Source organism: Sceloporus occidentalis, unplaced genomic scaffold (assembly GCF_023333645.1).
Source record: "Sceloporus occidentalis isolate IW3139 unplaced genomic scaffold, rSceOcc1.0.p SCAF_9, whole genome shotgun sequence".
NCBI classification, from domain to species: Eukaryota; Metazoa; Chordata; class Lepidosauria; order Squamata; family Phrynosomatidae; genus Sceloporus; species Sceloporus occidentalis.
Window position 1 is genome coordinate 34,943,553 of NW_028316989.1, and position 21,787 is coordinate 34,965,339.

The window sequence follows — 21,787 nt, forward strand, 5'->3', positions numbered from 1 at the left end:
TGTTCAAGAACAAAGCAACTGGAACCTTGGTCATAATAGTCAAGTTTTCAACATTTCTGAAAGACTTCTGCCATCAGACATCTTAGAAGTAGGAACACAAGGTTAGCAGCATCAATACACTAGCATTCATGAGCTATAATGAATTTGCTTAGGATAAATCAAGGCAGTTAAACTGTGTACAGCTTTGTTCCCAAAAGTTTTGCTTTGAATTATGAACATGCACTGCCCAAAGCCCTGTCTTTCTTCTCTTCTTTAATTACAGTATTTTGCACCAGTGGTCCTTGCTAGATCTTCTTTGTTCTCTTAGTTGCTTCGTTTTTGAAACAGCTGTGTGCTACCTAGAACCCTTTACTATTGGATGCATTGGAGTGACAAAAGGCTGTATTATGAGAATTTCTTTACTGGATATGTGCAGCATTTCTGACCCCTTACCCTCTCCCTCTGGAGAATACCAAGTTCTTTTGAGGCCTCCCCAAATCTGGTCATCTGTCAGTCTGAAAGGGCAGAGATCTTGAGCCTGGTTTTGTGACACCTGTAACTTTCCCTCACCTCACTAGCCAGGAAGAGAGAAGGAACACGAATCTAAGATTTGCAAACCTGACTTAGCAACTTGACCGGGATGAAGAACATGTGGTCTTCCAGATGATGTTGGAATGCAGCTTGCATGAACCAATTCCTATGCCCTGCGCTGGGTAAAGCTGGTTGCAGTTGCACTTCAACATTATCTGGATGGCCACACAATCTTCATCCTTCAGTGGAGGAATACCACGGAGTTGGAAATGAATTTGTGTAAAACTTGCTCAGAAAAAGATATTCAGAATGTGTGGACCTGAATAAATATATTTCTGGTCACTTGGAGGCTTTCTCCCTTTTGTCCCCTTCATTTGGTACCCAATTCAGGACCAATAAAATTGATCAGACTTCCACAATGTAGCTGCTAAATGAGCCAGTTCACTTGGGCACAAGCCAATCCCTGCTTCGCCAGCAATAGCAATATGACTGTCCAGTGCCAGAACCTTGTCATAATGCGTCTCTATGAAATAAATCTTCCCTACGAGTCTCCTAGTGTCAGGAAACAATTTTGCCAAGCAACATACTGAAACAGGTACATTCTTACAGCTGAAACCTATGTAAAGCTTTTACTAACAGGCAGTTGTGCTTTATACCTTGTTCTTTTCATCTGAAGGTGGCAAAAATGAATTTTTTGCTCTTCCAGATTGTGCAATTTTCTTCCCCCTAAGTTGTCAGGTTACTACAACTTTCTGGCCCACCACAGTTCTCAGGGATTTGCCCAAGAACCTAACATGAGATTCAGGGGGTTCAGACTGTGTCATTTTAAAAAAATAGTTCTTGGGCAAAGCATACACACAGCACCTGCCATTTTACTGCCATGGCCATTGCCATTGCCATAGCATATGGTTGTGAAAGTCACCTGTGATGTGAAAGGTACACTTTGTTTTCTGATTTCATAAACAATAGGGGTAGAGGAGGCATCATTTGCAAGAGCTAAAGAGTATCCTTCAAAGTAATTTTTCAAGAATGTTTATTACCAAATTATTTTTGCTTCTATTACTATGAAAAAAGAATTGCTTCTCATATATGTCTGTATTTTAATATTCTGTACTGTGGATGGCATTTTCACTAAATGTTGTTTTGCATTTCCAAAAGTATTCCTTGGTTGTAATTATTTGGGTTTAGAAGTTGCAGTGTGACTCGCAGGAGCAGAAACAACCATTACAAGGTATGCAATCCTGAAACAGAAAAGCCCCAGCATTTACCAGAACTATTGGGCAGCTTGGAGGCAGTGTTTCTCCAGGGTTTTTGAAAGGTAACTTTTCCATCCTAGGGATTGCATTTAATATTTTCTGTATATGCTCTGTCATGGAGTTGTGGTTCTTCACAGCTGCCTCAATAAATTAAGGGCCACTGTCTTACTGAGCCTTCAACTGTTTATGCTGCAGGCTAGTGGCACTTAACAGCCTATAATGGTTGAATTCTGGTTACCCGGGCTAATTCACATGTGGCTTTCTGGGTGGATGTAGAGCCCCAATGCAAATAGTTTCACACAGAAAAGAAAGGAAAAAATCCAGGCACTGTTAAAAAATCTGTTGTGTATTTTGAATAAAAGCTGATTTTCAGCAAAAGACATAGGAGCCACTATCAAATTGAGTGTATGTTAAGGCCCTCAGTATAGTGTGGTGAGGCTGACAATGAGGAAAACCAGTCAGGACTGAATTGTTGGAGAGCTGACTGACCTGATGCCTTTATTTGTTGGATTTAAATCTCGCTTTTCTCCAAAACTGGGATTCAAGATGGCTTGAATCCCATTCTTCTCAGTCAGTTCACACAAAGGTTCAGATGTCTACGTGAGTTTCACTCTTGGATGTTCAAGTTGTAGTTGTGGTTACTTTTGACTCACAAAAGCAGGTAAGTTAGCCCTAAGCCTTTCCTGGATTATTTGGATATCCATTTTCTGGTCACTTCAGTTTCTGTGGCAAGTTCTGTTTGGGGCTGCTGGTATGTTTCCAGACCCAGCTCAAGGTATCTGGCAAAAAAAACAAAAACCCATCTCCCTAATTCTTGAGATTCTGAAAGGAGGCCTTACACTACCTTCTTTCCTGTGAAGCAAGAGCCAATGAAACAGCAAGCCACCTTAGTAATTGTATTGCTATTCTGATCTAGATTCTTTCATTTTAGGTAACAGATAATTGTGTGGGTTGGCACTATGCTCAAAAATCTACAGTATAAAGGAATTTAGTACTATACGAGAGAAGTAAAATTAGAAGGGCTTTCAATCTATTTATTAAATATTTTTACATGTATAAAAGCTTCCCCATTATACAAAGTAGTTCTCTTCTGTTGAACTGCTGTGAGATTAAAGTCCCCCATCCCAATTATTGGGAAGCTATCTGATAGTTATCTAGCTTAATCCCTCTAGCATCCAGAGTAGCAGCAGAAAATGTGCAAAAGCATCTGCAGCTGAATCCAGTCCAAATTTGACAGTGTTGAGCAAAGCCGTTGGTGTGCGGGTTGCAACAGCTGCCTCATATTGGCCTCCAGCCACTAACAGCTGGCTGATAATTCAGATGAGTTATGAAAAGGTAAATCAAAGCCACAAGAGAAGAATGAGAAGGTTGCAATCTCCATTTGTAGAGGACACCAGGGACTTGGTTATTACCCTACTTCTTGCTCCAAGAAAGTAGCTATCTTCAGGAAAGGCTATTCCAAAATCTCACTCTTGATGGCATCTTCAACATGCCTGTGCATAGAATGCTGAAGAAAGTAGATTTGGTACACAATTCCCAAACATTCTGTTTGCTTGGCAGGGAAAGGAAGGAGTGAAGCACTCCACCTTACAATGGATCAAGGTTTGTGGGGCACTAAATGAACATCAGACTTGGACCCTAAAAATCCATTCAGGTTCAGCCTATCTCTTCAGGAGTCCTTGCCTCCTTCTGTTGCCTGGCTTGGATCACTTTGCTCTTGTTCCTCTGCAGGAGTTATGGCTTCTTCATGGCCAGACTCTGAGTTGGGCTTAGGCTCTAGTGGGAGGGAGGGAGCCTTTGCCACTTGAGTTGAATTTCCAGAACCTGGAGGGAGAAAGTAAGCATAAATCTTGTAATAATATCTTGCGCTGCTCTACAAACACAGCAGAGAGCTTCAGCCTCAGCAGTAGAAACACATGGTGCAATACATGAGGTTGACAACCTCTACACTATGCTTCCTGTATGACACTGATGCTATTAAAATGCAGTGTATAGTTTTTGCTAAAAGCATCCAATTGTATTTATTTATACCCAGTGACACCCTGCTTACTGTGCCTCTAATTCTATATAACTGGGGCTACTTTCAGTGGATTATTTTGTACTCTTAAATGGAAAGCAGAATAAAATTTGAAAAACTGGATTTTTAATTCTCCCGTCACCCTCAACTCACTCTACAGTTGCAGGCCCATATCCGTATTTTAAATATAACTCGAGGCTTTCTAGAGGGGGCTTCTTGTGATCTGAGAGAAGTTGCTTCAGTTTGAAGATCCCCCCCCCACACACACTCCTTATGACAGCCTCTGTGTAGCATGTTCAAACAATGGAATTAACATCGAGACGATGAAGAAATTAGCTTGAATTTGGCCATACAAATCGATGTAGCATAGACAGGCATACCTGGAATCATGGTCTTTGCATACCCAGCGGCAGAAGACATAGCCTGTCCCAGGGCTTGATTCGAACCCAAAGGCTGGGCATTGGAAGACTTTCTGGATGCAGTCCCTCGGGGCTTTGATTTGGAATCTTTTGTAGGTTTAGTCCAGACTGCAACCTCTCCAAGCTGTAAGGCAGCCCCCAGTCTTTGGGCTACCTCCACCATCTGCCCAAACAAGAAAAAAGGGGAGGCAAGCTGAAGTTCTGTAGCATCTCTTTACCACTGAGGTTCTCAAAAGTACAGGAAGAATTAGATCCTGAGTAGATGTCTGCTCTTGGCACATGGACTGGGAACTGCTCACCAAAGCCCATCATCATTCATTCAAAGAGCTGTGGCTGCTGAAAAGGACAAAGCTCAAGATGCAGAGGACCACTTGACTAGGCATTCTAGCACTCCAGAGCAGCACAGACTGAGGGAAGAATCCCATTTGTCCTCCATCAGTTAAGACAGCTTCAGCAGCACAGCCAGCCTCAGCACTGCTATATTACTGAGAATTGGCAAACATTTCTGATTGAACCTGTAACTGATTCTGCTACTTAGCAGTCTGATCAGCAGTTTAAACCAACATACCTCAGGATCACACTCGAGTGTGTTCTCCCTCAATGCGTGGACCTTTTTTTTCATCTCATAGTACTGGAGAATGGCCTCTTTCTTGTCCCCTTGATTATAGAGGAAGGTTGCATAGTTGAGATTTATCAGAGGATTGCACCTGTCTCTGAGAGACAGAAAATAGGATTAAGCCAGAGGCAGTATAATTGAGTTGGTCTCAAAATGAATGTACAGGTTCAAGTTGCCACCATGTACTGTGGGCAAGAACACATGTAAGACACCACTTAGAGGTGCCCTAGTTTACTGTAATTAAAATGTTGCAATCTAGAAGACCAAATTCCACATGTTTTGGAATGAATGCAACACAGTATGCAAATTAAATAACACTCAATATTTTTTCTCTAAAAATTAGATTTTATTAATGACAAACAGTAATGGGAGTCCTGAAAGACCATGCGTAGATAGAGAGCTGGAAAAAGGAGCTGCCCAAAGCATAATCTGGAAAGCCTCTTCCAGACAGTCTCTAAGATCAAAGATTTTCAGCAAATGATATCTTCTCCCAAAGTTACCAGGACTAGAAAAACTGCTGTACTTTTTCCCAGCGAAAACTTAATTTTTTAAAAGAACATGTTAGATGCAGTAGGTGTTGTGCTGCAAGCCACATCCTTGTTTCTAAAGTGACAACAACATGCAGAGTTCTTAGAGCTCAGCAGCTTGTGTCAGGAGGAGAGTAAAGCTTGTATAAAATTAGCTGCATGGTTGTGAGGCAAGAGTTTGGCTAGAAGATATACAATTCTAGGCTCCAATTTGCCACTCTTCATCTTTCAAAACATGCTTTCTCCAACCTAAAAGAAATTTCCAGCTGTTCTGGAACTCATACCATACTCCAGATTCAAGCTGCTTTGCCCTCCATAGTAAACTATTTCCAGACTGTATTTCAACACTTCATATGCCTTTAACACAAGTTTACTATGAAGGGCAAAGCAGCTTGAATTTGACAGAATCCTGGACATTGCAAGCTGCCAGCCTCTGGGTTTCTTGCATGTCCTGTTCCAAGCAGGTGTAAATTATACAATAGGCCCTTGTTATCTGTTGTGGTTTGGTTCGAGGACCCCCCCATGTATACTAACATCAGTGGATGCTCTAAATACAATGGCATAATAAAATGGTGTCTCTTACATAAAATGGCAAAATCAAAGTTTGCTATTTGGAATTTATAATTTTAAAAAAATATCTCCAAGCTATGGATGCTTGAATCTGTGGATACAGAGGTCCGACTGTACACTATTTTCAAGTAAAATGTATGTGGAAAGCACTCTAATCTTCTCCACACAGGCTTAATCTTTAATCCGCAAGCCAATGTTGTAATGCCACAAGAGAATTCTCAGGTTTGGGGCCAGGGCAGCAACCAAGGATCTGCCTCATGTGGCTTTGATGGTTAATTACCTCACAGATTGTCACTTATGTAAAACTAGCTGTGTGGAAAGAGTTTGGCTGATGGATGAACAATTCTATATTCCTGTGTTGCAATTTGCCACTCTCCAACATGAAGTAGCCTCAGTTAAGGACTTGGGACGTTCTTCAGAGATCTGCTGTTAATTGCTGCAGATTTGCTGAAGGTCCTGAGACAGAGAGAAATATAGGCATGCTTTACACAAGCAGGCAATTGGGACCTAAAAAGATCTTGACAGAATGTACCTTCAGAAAATCTGCAAGACTCCTTTTGGGTCAAGCTATGTTCAGAGCAAAATGCCTTGCCTTCATAGTATTTACTCTCTTATCAGGAAGTCTAGGGTTTGTGAATGCATGAGGCTTTTTGACATACTAACTGACAACCTAATCACAACTGTGTTATAAATCAGAATTAGGCCTTGGTGCTGTTTTCAATAGGGGAAGGAGCAGTTGTCACTTAAAACCAGTGTCCAAGAAATGCCTTACTAAGGCATAGTTTAGAATAACAGAGGTATCTTCCAGTCTTGCACAAGCCATATTTTTTAAACGAGCAAAATGTGTCTCTGTTAAATAGATCAAGCACACTGGTTGCAGGGACACTGCAGAATTGTCTATCTCCAGGGAGGACTTTGAAGGGTGGCCAGATCAGAGCAGTGACTGTGTGTAGCTGAAAAGATGCTTGGCAGGGGCAAGCACACATGTGCACACACCCTCTCACTGTTTCTTGCTCAAGATCAAGATAATGGCTTTTCAGCCCTTTGATGCTATAAACCAAAAAACTCACCAATACTATCAGTCTTAAAGGCCAGTCTAAGGTTATGAATATATGCTTTGTGGCACCACTTTGTGGTTGCTACAAATAATGCACTTTTGACAAGACCATTCTTTGCAGAACCTCAAGCAAATAGCAACCCGCTCCCAAAACATACGTGTCCAATGCTGAAGCTTTCTGATAGGCGATCTTGGCATTCTCAGCATCTTCAAGATTTGTCAACGCAACTGCAATAGAAAAAGAAGAATGGTAATGACTTTTTTTGGCAACGTGAAAGAAAAAAACAATTATTTTTGAACTTTCACTAGCTGGTAACATGGAAACAAAGTCTTGCTGAGCAGAGTTTGTACTGAAGCCTCAACTTACAACGCTGCCTCTTAGGTCACATAATGTAGTAAGTTGCAGCATTCCTTATAGGCCTCCCTGAGGCATGTGTACTCCTAAGCAGGGAACAGCAGAAGAGCCAAAGCTCAGTGGCAGAACATTCCAGGCTTGCCTGCAGAAGATCCCAGGTTTAATTTTTGTCATATCCAACTGAATGATTTGGGCCAGTGGGTAATGGAAAATGTTTAACCTGAGATATTAATGGGCCACTGTCAGGTAGAGTAGATCAGTGGTTCTGAACCTCTGGCACTCCAGCTGTTTGGGGTTTCCACTCCTAGAAGCCCCAAGAAGCATAGCCAATGGTCTTGTGGTTAAAGTCTAGGAAGAACAAAGGTTGAGAACCACCAGAGTTGATGTTACTGGGCTAGGTGGACCAATGTTCTAACTTGAATAAGGCTGATTCATATATTCAAGCACCCATTCTAAGCAAGATAGGAATGGTTAGAAGGGACTTTACATTCTGGTCATTTATATTATCTGAAGCCAGAGTCTTCTTCAATAAACAAAATATTGGACATGAACCTGGAAAGTGGTGGCGGTAGGAAAGTCACAGATCCAAATAATCTATAAAATAGGAGCAATAACTTCTATGGATTCGTATAGGAAGGAGCCATATCATTAATATCAAGAACTCTACATGCTTAAAATACTAAAATCAATTCTGGTTTTCTCAACAAGGGAGACAACCTTTACTGCCAATTATAAGCACTCTCTTCATCACAATTACTAGGCAAGGGTCTTAGTGCTACCTGCTAACAACATGTAGAGTTCTGCCAACTTCGGCTGGAGGTGGACGGCCGCACCAATGAAATGGAATGCAGAAGCATACTGCTGCATTGTCAGATGGACTAGGCCAAGGTTGTACAGGATCTTCCAGTCAAAGGGTGCGAGGTAGTTTGCTCGTTTCAGGCAGCTGATGGCCTGCAAGGAAACAGAAGCTTGTCTGAGTATTGCAACTTCCTATCTTCTTCAAATCTCAGTAAGATACACCATCACTCTGTGTCATAGGGTTTGAGGAGGTATGCACCTGAATAAGGAAGAGAAAAGCAGCGGGAAGGAATCCTCCTGTTCGTTTCAAAAATATATTCTCCATACAGCAGCACAAATAAAAAAAAATACATGCTTCCTTGCTTCAGAACTCTCTCTGTCAGAGGGCTCAGGGAACAGGAGTGGGTTGGGAACAAGGACAAACTTTAGAGGCTTGTTCCTGTTGAAAAAGGTGTGGTGGGCAGGCAGGGGAAATTAAGCATACACACCTACCGCTACATATTTCTTTTTTCCAAAGAAGCACATTCCAATGTTGTTCCAGAGCGGAGGACTTTCAGGAACAGCACAAGCTACCACCCGGTACTTGGTGAGGGCTACATCGAAGTCTCCATGTGTCTGCATCATACTACCAGCTGCCAAAATGGCCTTTGAGAACAAACAAAAGCTCACTTTTAGCTGGCAAACTACCTGGGCTCTTCACCCATTTGAATAAATACAGAATAAAGGAATTTTCAAAACACCAAACTGAGAAACATTGTGCTGAGGATAAGGAACCTCACCAAAAGAGATATCTCAAAGAAGCACAAGGAAAGAATCCAGATGATTAAACTGATTCATAATATTTCATTAATTTCTAATCAGATTATCACTTATTTGGATTGCCACTTCCAAACATATGTACTGACTGTCAATTTTTTTCCCCTCCTTCAATTAATTCAGTGTATCTGAATTAGTACCTTATAGTTGCTGGGATCATATGTGAGGGCATTCCCAAGATGCTCAAAGGCTTTCTGATAATCCTCACGCTAAAGAAAGACCAAAAGAGGAAGACAAGAGAAAAATAATGTACAACAAATTTGTCACATTATATGAAAAGGAGCTGCTTCCCATGACCTGCTCAAGCTTGTACAGTGTCAGAGCTTCAAACATTTAAGTATTTGGACTATGACTCCTACAGTTCCCTAGCCAGCATGGCTACTAACAGTTTCAAGCTTTCTGCAGCATCAAGGATCATAGGCAGCTAGCAATACCTTCTGGTATTCATAAAAGCATAACCAGCATCACCTGCTTCCTAACATTTCCCAAGCATTTCCTTGGAAACAACAGCATTGTGTGGGTATCAAGAGTGCTTGTCCAAAAGCCCTGCTTAATACCTAGTTCTAGACCAGAAGTGAGGAACTTCCAGCCCCTGGTCCAGATTCCATCTGCTCAGGCTTTCCCAGACCCTATCTATTCTTCTCACACCCACCCACCCAGCCCCATCTGCTACACAGTGTGGGCTAGAGGGAATATTGTGGAAGAAGTCAATTTTTAACCCTTCCACTCTATGTTCTCTTCCTATGCCCCACTGAAAAGCTGATTTACAAAGCCTGATGGAGCAGACTGGTGATGTAGGAAGTTAGTTGTCTCTCTACATCATTAGGTCACTTGGATTCCTTGGCAGCCCTCTTGCAATGCACAGAGAAGATTGCAATGGAGAGATCTGGGGAAACAGAGAGGAATAACATCTTGCATCTCTCTGTATTTCCTCCCTCTGTCCCTTCCCTGCTCCACCACTGCTTTAGATACATTATACTTAAGTCCCTGTGATGCTCAACTCACCCTATAGCTGCAAAGTTTGAAACTGTGGCATCCAGAATATTAACTCCCCAAATCCACAATCCATTACAAATCAACCCCAACCAACAGTACTTGAGCTGGTCTCATTATGAAGCTAACCCACTCAGCCTTGATGGTTGCCTCCCCCATTCAGCAAAACACAGTTGCAAGTTGGCAAGAGCCTGGTGGGAAGGCTAAGAGCAAGCTTCATTATCTTGTTTCCCCACCTTCTGAGCAATCTCAGAAAAAGTTCAGAAAAGCTAAAGTCTTCCTGTGGCCAAATTCTTCCAGAAAGCCCAGGGAAGAAATAACAGTATTATAAGATCCCCCTCTTGGTTTTGATCTGTAAGCCACAGTGTGGCTCCCGTGTTCTTGAGATTTCCTCTGTGTTAAGATCAATTTCTATCTCAAAGCAGCGCTGAGTGCTAATTTGGGAGAAAAGTGTGCTGCAAGGGCTTTGAAATGTCAGGCTCCTAAAGGGTCAGAATCAAGATTTGATGTCTTTCAAGTTATTTCTGATGTTTATCCCCCAAGATGGCATGTTATTTAATAGTTCTGTGACCTGTTTCTATAAAGAAAACTCACAAAGCCAAGTATTTTATTATACTTGGAAGAGCAAGTAACAAGGGCATGGCCTATTGACTTTTCAGGTCTGGCTCACAGGTACAAGATAAAGTTACTTCCCTTGAGGACAGTTTATGTAGAAAGGTCAGCTCAATTTTGCCTGATGGGACTAGAGAAATGACACAGGGACATCAAATGTATACATAGCTACTGGACCACATTAAACAGTAAAGCAATGAATTGACTCCCATACCTCCAGGTATAGCAAGCCCAGAGTTGTAAGGAGCTCTGTGTTTTCTGGAGAGAACCTGAAATATATACGTACAAAAATATAGCTTATATTAAGACATTTGGTACAACAGTCCATACCAAGCAGTGCCCAATGTTATTATAAAGAAATACATTGATTTTAATGGAAATGACTCAAGACAAGACATTTTGGTATTGAAGCAAAGAAAGACAAATGTGCTACACAATGGTAATAAAAATACCATACATCATATTTAAAAATGTACTACTGGATTCCCTTTAACGGTACCCTCAAAGCAGCATACATCCCATTTAGTGAATGGACTGGTTCTGGCCATGCAGGCTGAGGACATGTTTTGACGGCCTATTTGTACCAAAGTGTGATGAGCAAAAAATTATGTAAAGTACTTGCCCTGGGCAAGTGTGCATTTGAAAACCAGAAAAACATTCATTTCTAAAATATCTTGTTACTATAATTGTGGCTGTTGTGTGCCTTCAAGTCATTTCCAACTTATGGTGACCCCAAGCTATGAGCTTTAGGCCACTTAAGCAACTTTTCCAATATTGGTTATACCAGGCTGATCCAGTCCTTGCTCCCAAGAAAATTAAGATGTCAGAATCAAGATGTATAAATCATATTCAGGTCTAATGGACTTCTCAATATGGAACAATGGGGGAAAAGACTTGACACGTCTGCTACAGATAAAATGCCCATGTGCCATTCATGCAAGCCATACACCAGAGAGCCTTCTCCAACCATTTCAATGTGTTTGTCTTAGAAGTAAGGGGAAATATACAGGAAGAACTTTGTTCTTCTTTTAGCAAACTATATCAAGGCTGAAGGATGAGAATGGGGTGCTAGCATCACCACTCAAGCCTTCAGAAACAGTTCAAAAGAGTGTGTTTTGAAACTCCTTTGCTATTACAGTGCACCCATTCCGGACTCCCCTGCATAAAACAAATAACGCATATGCTTGAGCCCCATTTAAATGAATTATTCCCTATGGGACGCGCCACCCCTTGCTCCCCATGCGGCTTTCAACGTATGTGCACTGTACTGTACAGTGGGCACACTGTACTGTAATTTCAGCTCATCATCATGGTAATGAAATGTCTGAGGCTCACTTGAGCTAGTAGGAATGACAACCCCAAAGATCCTGTCTTCCGGACCTACACGAACTGGCCTGGGGGAGGGCTTTCTCTCAGCCCCATCACCATTACAGGCACATTTAGACCTCCAAGGAGGGAGACTCCACCACTCTCCGAGGGAGATTCTTCCACTGTCAAACAGCCCTTACTGTCAAGAAGTTCCTCCTAAAGTTGAACAGGAACCTCTTTTTCTGCAGTTTGCATCCATTGCTCCAGGTCCTATTCTCTGGAACAGCAGAAAACAAGCTTGCGCCCTCAATATGATATCCCTTCAAATATTGAAACAGGGCTATCATATCACCTCTTAACCTTCTCTTCTCCAGGCTAATCATCCCCAGCTCCCTAAGTCATTCCTCATAGGGCTTTATGGTTTCCAGACCCTTCACCATTTTAGTAGCCCTCCTTTGGACATGCTCGTTTCTCAACACCCTTTTTGAATTGTGGTGCCCAGAACTGGACACAGTATTCCAAGTAGGGCCTGACCAAAGCAAAATAGAGTGGCACTATTACTTCCTTTGATCTAGACACCATACTTCTATTGATGCAGCCTAAAATTGCATTGGCCTTTTTAGCTGCTGCATCACACTGTTGACTCATGTTCTACTGGCATGTTAAGACCTTCTTATTTAGACAGACCTTTGATTGATGTTTAAATCATATGATTTGATAGCAGTGTGCTGTGTTTTTATACTGTATATTTTTTTCATTATGTTTTAAATGTGTTTTAAACTGTTTTAACTATCTGCATTTAATAGTATTGTGTTTAATTGGGTTTTTAAAAGACTTTTGTAAAGGAACATTTCAGGAATTTCTATAATTGTAAGCTGCCTCGGTTCCATTGGTGGGAGAAAGGCAGGGTATAAATTGAATAAAACAAAGGATGAAACAACACCCAAGAAGGCTGGTTAAGAGAGAAGAGTTTTCGTAACACTTTCCAGATCTATGCAATGGGCTCAACAGCTGCACACAAGATCCTCTTCCTGTCTCCCAAAACAAAATGGAGCAAGGGAAGAAAGGGTCTTACTCCACTGCTTTCTTATAGACTTCAATGGCTTCATCTTTATTCCCCTCCAACAAGTGGATTTTTCCCAGCATCATGTACGTCAGGTCATGTCGGTTGAGCTGCAGGGCATTATTGAGCTGATCTTTTGCCTGGACAAAGTAGAGAACAAATTTCACAAAATGAGCAGCTTTGCAGCTTTGCAGCTTTGCAGCTTTGTTCATGATGCTCCAACAATCTGAGGGAAAGGGACCCATCCTCCATGGGTGGATTTCTGAAGCCTGCAAGCTACCAGTGGTGTGGAAATATCAGTTTGTATTTTTTAAGAAACGGCCTGTTGTCGTCACCGAAGTTTGAAAGCACAAGGATAATGTGTTAGAAAAAACTCAGTGAACCAAACAAGCAAAATGAAGTAAACAATTCAGAACATGCAAAGCCACTTTAGACAGAGCAGGAGTCTAGCCATGGGGAAGAGCAAAATGAGGGCATTGCCCCCCAACAGAATTCTCCCCTACCCATGAAAGTTTCCCACAGTCCTCAAATTTCTAGCATCGCAGAAACTTAAAACCTAAGTTGAGCATTGAGAAATACAGTTTAGAAAGGAAAAAAAGGGCAGGGGAAGTTCTCAGTGTTTCAGTCCCTGCAATGCTAGAACCTAGAAGCTGAGGAACGTTTTCATTTGGTGTAGCAGAATCCTTCTTTTATCCATGCAGCCAGATGATTTGTCTCTCTAGCTAGACACTGCCTACTCCAAGGGGCAAAGAAAGGGTTTTCTCAGTCCTGCTACCTGTACTTCTTTCAAGTTGAGGGAACTTAGAAATGCTGGCAAGCAAAGCTTTTTCTGTAGTTCCCCCTCAAGTATCTGTTTCCTCCTAGAATCAAGGGCTCCTCTGTCTTCCTTTGCCTTTGTTTTGCCACTCCTGGGTTGTATCCTTGTCCACATGGGAAGCGCCTACAGCCCTGTGAAAAGTTAAGAATGGCAACCAAACTGGGTGAAACAGCAATGTTTCACTCAACTGCTGTTCTCACTTCTCCTCTCCTTCCAGTAATTGTATATGCCTGGGGTTTTCAGAATGTCACTTGTTTCTTCTGTATTGCCTTTTCCTGTTCCAATGGGAGCCCTCTGAGGCTCTATCCAAGCCCTTGACTCCAAAGGAAGGGACATGGGTTCTTCTTTCTTTCTTTGTCTTTCTCTCACTCTCTTTCTGCTCACATATATAAAAAATATTGTTTGCACAGAGCTTTTATACAGATCCCAGTTCTCTCTCTCTTACCTCCCACCCCAATCCCCTGCAATGTGTGTTAAGAGCAGAGTTAATTTTTCTGTACTGAATGCCCAGCTAGCTTGGACCCACCACTCTGAAACTAGAGCTTGCCTTTGTTTTGCCACTCTTGGGTTGTATCCTGATGTCAAGAAGTCTGGAAGCAGTAGGATGACAGAACTGGCAGCTTTGCAGGGACTGGCAAGATGGGAGGTAAGCAAGTCTTTTATAGCTCCTCACTCCACAAAATGCTTATTCCAGCACCGAGCCTGGAGGGTTGCTGAACTGCACAAAGGAACAGAACTATTCCTTCTGGGCCCATCTTAATTCCCTCCAATGAGAGGCATCGATTACAATGGCCTTTTTTCCTCCTCAGGGCCCAGCCTGTGGGACAGGAATGAAAGGTTGCAGGGTCTTTTTCCCCCCCACCAAGCACATTAAAGAAGAAAGATGCTGACAAAGTGAAAAAAGAATTATGCAGCTTAGGCTGTTTATTACTAAAAAGTGAAAATGCCAGCCTACTCTCATAGGCTTCATTATATTTTATAGGCCCAGATGACTCAGTGCTAGGACAGCACACAGGCCATGTGTGGTGGAATCTGGGGAAGGTGAAGTGGCAAGGGGGAGGAGGTTTCTTAAAACAGCAGACAGGAAAACCTTCTGCTTAAAATCAAAGATTACATCATGCAAATGTATATGCTTCTCAAACTGCAGAGCCATTCCTGTGGTTGCCATAGTTCAGACTGAAGCACCGTCCTAAGAAAGTTTCTGTCAGTGCACAAGTGGAAACTGTGTAACCCTCCAATAGTTATTCCTCTGTATCTCTCATAGAATCATAGCATAATAGAGTTGGAAGAGACCACAAGGGCCATACAGTCCAACCCCCTTCTGCCATGCAGGAAATTTCAATCAAAGCATTCCCGACAGATGGCCATCCAGCCTCTGTTTAAAAACCTCCAATGAAGGAGACTCCACTACACTCCGAGGGAGTGTGTTCCACTTGCGAACAGCCCTTACTGTCAGTTCCTCCTAATGTTGAGATGGAATCTCTTTTCCTGGAGCTTGCATTCATTGCTCCAGGTCCTAGTCTCTGGAGCAGCAGAAAACAAGCTAGCTCCCTCCTCAATATGACAACCCTTCAAATATTGAAACAGGGCTATCATATCACCTCTTAACTTTCTCTTCTCCAGGCTAAACATCCCCAGCTCCCTAAGCCATTCCTCATAGGACATGGTTTCCAGACTCTTCACCATTTTAGTCGTCCTCCTTTGGACACGCTCCAGTTTCTCAACATCCTTCTTAAATTGTGGTGCCCAGAACTGGACACAGTATTCCTCACCCCTAGTCAACATAGCCAATGGTGAGGAATGCTAGGAGTAGCAGTTCAACAACAGCTGGTGGGACACTCAATTCCCACCGCTGTACCAGGCAAAGTTTTATGATAACCCTATCATCACGTCCATGAGCACCATGCAATAACAGACTTCATCACCCATAAAAGCCTTTAAATTCTAAAGACATGGGAGTCAGTCACATAACACAGTGAGACTGCATGGATTAATGTGATTGTCAGAGGCTTTGCAGATGAGCAGATGATGTGTTCTCCAAGTCTAAGGCTCCACTTCTTAGGGGAGTTTATATGTATATGGGAGAAAAATGTGGAATTTGGCCTTCTAGAATAAATCACCCACTTTCTTAGGTTTTTGGAGACTTCTGTTTGAACCAACAAGATAATTATACTATACTGTTCCATGAAAAGCAAGCCCACAGTGTCTTGTGGTACCCTGAAAACTAACAAATTTGGCATATGCTCTTGCGGACTCAAACTCATTTGATGAAATGAGTAAATGCCACAAAAGCTTATACTAAATAAAACCTTCTGTTGTTTTTGTTAACTGCCCTCTAGTCAACACCAACTCATGGTGACCCTGTGGATGAGACATCTCCAAGACTCTCTGTCCTCGACTGCCCTGCTCAGATCTTGCAGGTTCAGGCCCATGGCCTCCCTGATCGGTGTGTGGTCGTCCTCTCTTTCTACTGCCTTCTACCTTTCCCAGCATCACTGTCTTTTCTAATGAGTTGTGCCTTCTCATGATGTGGCCAAAATGTGACAGTCTCAGTTTAGTCATCCTGGTTTCCAGGGACAGTTTAGGCTTCATCTGTTCTAGAACCCATTTGTTTGTCTCCCTGGCTATCCATGGTATCTTCAGCACTCTTCTCCATCACCACATCTTAAAGGAGGTGATTTTCTTTCTATTATGGGGTTGGACTATCCTCACTTTAGTGTTCAGAGTTATATCTATTAGTTTTAAATTACCACATGACTCTTTGTTGTTTTTTTCTGCAGCACACTAACACAGCAATCTTGCTTTAATATTCCTGGATAAGCTGGTATGGCTTATATGGGGCTATCTTTTCTTCTCATGCATTCTACTTGCCACATTCTAAAGAGGAGCACTTAATTAAACCCACTATGTCGCATGAATGTGTTTTAACATGCTTAGTATTTATCTTCAAATAGAAATTAATAGGCCTTATGCTTACAGAAATTAAAAAAGGCATCTAGTCACAACCATAAGAAGGTAGACTAGGGTTTCTAGTGGCTAGAGAGATATTACTATGCCCTATATAATTTCCTGCCCATACTCCAATTCCTATTTTCAGATTTTGGCAGTTACTGTTTGGGATTATAGAGAATCTCCTAGTGAGCAAGCGGAATGAATACTGAGAATTGTAGTCCAAAACAGTAATTGTTCCAAACTTGGCTTATTTGCTACACATTCCATTTCTTCTTTCCCTGTTCTTTTTTCTTTTAAAAAAATCCAGATGTTCCCACAGACCCCCAAAAGGTTAGGGGGCTACTGTTCTAGTCCTATATAGCCTCTGGCTATATATAGGGTTACACAATTCCCTTCAGTAAGCAATATAACCAGCTGGACTGCCTGCCAGAGAACCACCCATATTACCTTGTTGAAATACTTCAGCTGCATGTAACAGACACCCAAGTTATGGCAGATCTCCTAAGTACAAAAGAAAAGAGGAAAACTGTAAATGATACATGATACAAGAGGTGGGTGGAAAATCTCCTGCCATTCCATGTAACAAAAATATTGCCCTACCGCTTTCCTCAAAACCAGATTGCTAATGAAAGGCTCTCAAAAAACAGAAAATTCCAGGAATGACACAACCTAATGAGGATAAAAAATGTGCCACTAAACGGCCACCCTGTTTTCTCAAACTGGTAACAACTTATGCCCATCCAGTAAAAAACTGACAACTTAGAACTGAGCTTGACAAATCTCCCTGCTGTATAATGCATACATTTACCTGAAGGACATGTGAGTATGCTAGTCAACATGATAAGGAAACTGTCAGAAATCTAAGGAACTCAGACACCACAGTGGGGCAATTGTGAATCGATACCACAGAACAATCATTACACTGTTATTCACTCCATTGAATGAAAGAATCCTTTAAGAATCTGGAAAATGGTGTGCGTGTGTCTGTGTGTGAGTTAATATCTTGTACTGCAAAGTGTTGACAAGGTAATTAGCATAACTGGCCATAGACAACTAGAGATGATACATCAAAACTCCTGGATGAATAACAAAATCAAGTATATAATATTTAAACCATACTTCATCTTCAGCTGACATTTCTGCCCCCCTCCCATCAAATGAGCTCTATTGCCTCTTTGTTAATGAGTCTGCTTACCAGCTTTCTCAAGAAAAGGGAAAGCACACAAAGCATGATCAAATAAAATTTGAGTGAAGAGTTCTTCCAGATGAATTGAGTGGTACAGTCATTCCTTTTTTAAAAGAAGGAATATTGAAAGCCTTGAAAATATTGACTGAAGAAGATCAAGTACTGTCACCAAAATGGTGGTCTGACCAACTAGGTCAAAATGTTGTGACTCCCTTTCAAACCTGACAAATGATGATCAGATCTGTTTGCCTGCTTTGTCATTTAAGCTATTTAGATGTTTGTGGTTTAGTTGGCTCAGTCTGACCCAACTCTTAATGTTCATAGCACAGACTAGCTTCTGTCTGTAAGGGTAACCTCTCCGATCAATATTAAATTTCACACAGAAGAATGAGAAAGATCTGATAAAAAAACAATCTATAATTTTGGTGTCCTCTCTGCTATTGGTGATAGTTGCCACTGTTATCCTATAAGCAAGATAACCATGATGACCCAAAAACAGATTTTTGAAAGTGAGCAGAATTACAGAGCAAAATACTATTGTAATCTTACTGGATCATACAAATACATGTCTGCGACTTGTCAAGAAAGCCTTTTGGCGCCACAGCAGTTCCTGTTCTGTACAGTAATTCATCTTTTGCTAGCACTTATGCACTATACTGGGATCGTCACCTAGTCAGCAACATTTAGTCCATGAGAGAGCACCTAGGCATACTTTGTTTTCTTGTTGCATATTAAAATGGGAAGCCATCTGTGTGCACATCTGGTGGAGACACAAGCCAGTGCTTCCTCCATTTTGCTTTACCTTGGGAAAAGGTTGCATATTCCATCCCATATAACTTCATCACAGAACTGTGCAATAGGCTTGTGTCTGGAAAGGGCCCAGACTACTGATGGGATTAAGGGCTGGTTTATGTCAGTTTCTCCCTACACATGAGCAGGCACAGCCTGTCCTTGGTCACTTGTATGGGCCAAAATCACATTAGGAAACATTTATCCTAAACAAAGTGGTACACTAACACAGACAGCAATGATCTCTGCAGCTGCATTAGCACTTTCCCCTCCAATCACTGCAGCTACAGGAAAAAACAATGTTGTTTCTGTGTATGGCTGGATTCATAGACTGGCTGCTGCTCATATTCAGAGGTAAGCGAGTGTGTAAAAACTGCCTTAAGTCATCCATTGATCTGTGTGTCAAAGCCAACTCTCTTATAAATAGGAAATAAAGGATCATGCATACCCAGTCCTTCTGGTTATGCTGGGCTGCATCATTGTACACTTCAATGGCTGCTTTGTGCTTTCCCAGAAGGAACCTGCAACAACAACAAAAATCACATCTTATAGCCAGATGGGCAATGGTTAATCAGCCAGGGAAATCAAAGGTGTGGACAGTGTGTCCCAAGGCCTGCTCCTGGCTGGTCAAAATGGCCTTATCAAAGAGTTAGATATTCCCTTTCTTGTTTACCTATTCCATGCAGATATGCTCATATAATACGGAAGGGGAAACATCAAACCTTACCAAATCTGCTTGTGTAATGTTGCCATCTGTCAACTCTCCCCTTAGAGTTTCCCTCAACTGACAGTTGAAGTGAGGCAGGTGAAGACATGCGAATGGAATCTAGGAACCTTAGAGGACCACAGATTGACCATATGTTAACAATGTAATGTAGCAGCTAAGAAAGCCAATGGAATTCTAGGCTGCATCAATAGCATAGTATCTAGATCAAGTATAGTGTCTATTCTGTTTTGATCAGACATCACCTGGAATATTATATCCAGTTCTGGGCACCTCAATTCAGGAAGGATGTGGACAGGCTGGAGCGTGTCCAGAGAAGGGTAACCAAAATGGAGAAAGTTCTGGAAACCATGCCCTGTGAGGACTGGCTTAGGGAGCTGGATAAGTTTGGCCTGGGGAAGAGGTTAAGAGATGATATGATAGCCATGTTTAAATATTTGAAGAGATGTCCTAGCAAGGAGGAAGCAAGCATGTTTTCTACTGCACCAGAGAACTAGGACATGGAGCAATGGATTCAAACTACAAGAAAAGAGATTTTACCTAAAGTTAGGAAAAACTTCCTGGCAGTAAGAGCTGTTCAACATATGCTGCCTCTGAGACTGGTGGAGTTTCCTTCTTTGGAGGTTTTAAACAGGCAGGATCTGTCAGGAATGTTTTGATTGTGTATTCCTGCATGGCAGGGGGTTGGGCTGGATGACCCTTGTGGTCTTTTCCAACTCTATGTTTCTGTGACTCTATGACCTGCTGAGATTTTGTTGTTTTGGTTTTGGTGCTAGTAACCATGATAGGAACACAGAACATCCACATTCAAAAGCAGTAATAAACTGAACACAAGTTGCTGGAGGGCAAATAAGGTGGAATGTTGCCTTCAAGCCTTCTTGATGGCCTCCTTGAAGCATCTTGTTGGGCAGTGCAGAAAAGAAAAAGCTGCAGTCAAGGGATGTATGGGCTTCTGTCCCAGTTCAGCAATTTTTGTGTTCTTAAGAATTCATATGAAGAAGAGTGGATGTTTAAGGAATTAAACTATGCAAATATGGAGAATTGGTCTGAAACAGAAGCAGCCTCCAGGAACCCCAGCCCTTGATATGATATCTCAGTTCCCAAGAATTAAATGGCACTTACAGTGATCGGGCCACCTGCTTGAGGTTGTCTGCACTCCGTGGCTTGAGGATAGCACAGGTCTGAAACAGCTCAAGTGATTCATTAATCTTCCCTTCCAAGCGAAATATCAAAGCTGAAAAGCAACATTGCCACAGCATATTTGTTTTTTAAGTTTATGGAAGATTCATATAAAAAACATAAAAAATCAAACACTAGACAATAGACATTTCCATACATTCCATATAGAACTAAAAAAAGTTCCGACTTCCAAAAATCATAAATGTTGTCTATATTTACTATGTCTTATACTCCACATAACCAATAATATGTATTGCTTTCTTTGTAATTATCTCTATTAATCTCATTCTTCACTGTAGAAAGGAAATTTCTTCAATTAGGATCAAATAATTTCTGAAATTCATCTCAAAACATCTCAAAATCAAGAATGAAAAAGAAAAACATTATTTCAAATTTTTATAATTTCCAGTTAACTAAAGAAAAAAAAGTAGAACTATAAAAAGGTATATATTAAATATTGGCTTATTTTCAGCTACAGAGTTGTAATATGTCACTGGGTTTAACTATATTAACAAAATAAATAACCTCTTTTCTTAAACATTGCCACAGCATGTTAATCCTGTGATCTACTGTGGAAGTGAGAGGTACCCTTGCCAAGGTTTGAATACACAAGAGGACAAGAAAATGGGGAACCCAAGCCCTATAAACAGAACTACACCAAGGGCTTCTGGGGAAGTAAGCCAGAGCAGGGCTGACAGTTGAAACAATGGTGCAAGCTGTTCCACTAATCCTACACTTCACCTGCAGATCTGCCACAGATTTTAATAAGACATACAGGAAATAGATAAGTCACAGAAATGTATCCTAAAGTGCAGATATGATAGGAAGTGAATACACACCCCTGGCTGCTACGGGAAGTGTCTCTTTCTCCATGCACAATTAAAATACCCCAATACAATCTAGGACGCTTTGGAAAGGCCACTGCCTGGTTTTATAAGGGTGGGGGATGAATGACAACTTTTTCCAAGGCATGGGGACATGCAGAATTTAAATTTTGAGTTTCTCATTATTTTCAACACTACATTTAAACAACTGGGAAAATTGGAGGGACCTTCTGGGGGCCCGGGGTTGCAATGCAGCCACCTACCCTCTGCAGTTTAAAGTGTGCGAACAAAAAACCCGAATTTCCACAGCACTGCATTCCTCCTCCATGTGGTTTTACCTGCCTTTTACTGAATACCTGCTATTAATACATTGGGTGTTTCAATGGTAGGGAGGGCATG

General features: G+C 41.5%; 1 protein-coding gene across 4 annotated transcripts in view; it reads right to left on the reverse strand.

Moving 5' to 3' along the window:
• Positions 1–1,986: 1,986 nt before the first annotated feature.
• Positions 1,987–21,787, reverse strand: part of BBS4 (Bardet-Biedl syndrome 4) — a 41,957-nt gene continuing 22,156 nt past the window's right edge. For 3 of the 4 annotated variants that reach the window (XM_089538721.1, XM_089538722.1, XM_089538719.1), the window contains exons 5-16: positions 20,508–20,619; positions 19,110–19,182; positions 17,134–17,187; positions 12,930–13,057; positions 10,761–10,815; positions 9,082–9,150; positions 8,618–8,770; positions 8,107–8,278; positions 7,131–7,200; positions 4,771–4,915; positions 4,164–4,365; positions 1,987–3,590 (exon numbers count right to left, since the gene is read on the reverse strand). In XM_089538721.1, coding sequence (XP_089394847.1) covers positions 3,436–3,590; positions 4,164–4,365; positions 4,771–4,915; positions 7,131–7,200; positions 8,107–8,278; positions 8,618–8,770; positions 9,082–9,150; positions 10,761–10,815; positions 12,930–13,057; positions 17,134–17,187; positions 19,110–19,182; positions 20,508–20,619 — 1,388 coding nt within the window. In that variant the 3' untranslated portion in view covers positions 1,987–3,435. The remainder of the gene's footprint in view (positions 3,591–4,163; positions 4,366–4,770; positions 4,916–7,130; positions 7,201–8,106; positions 8,279–8,617; positions 8,771–9,081; positions 9,151–10,760; positions 10,816–12,929; positions 13,058–17,133; positions 17,188–19,109; positions 19,183–20,507; positions 20,620–21,787) is intronic. The other variant, XM_089538720.1, reaches the window with a different exon arrangement.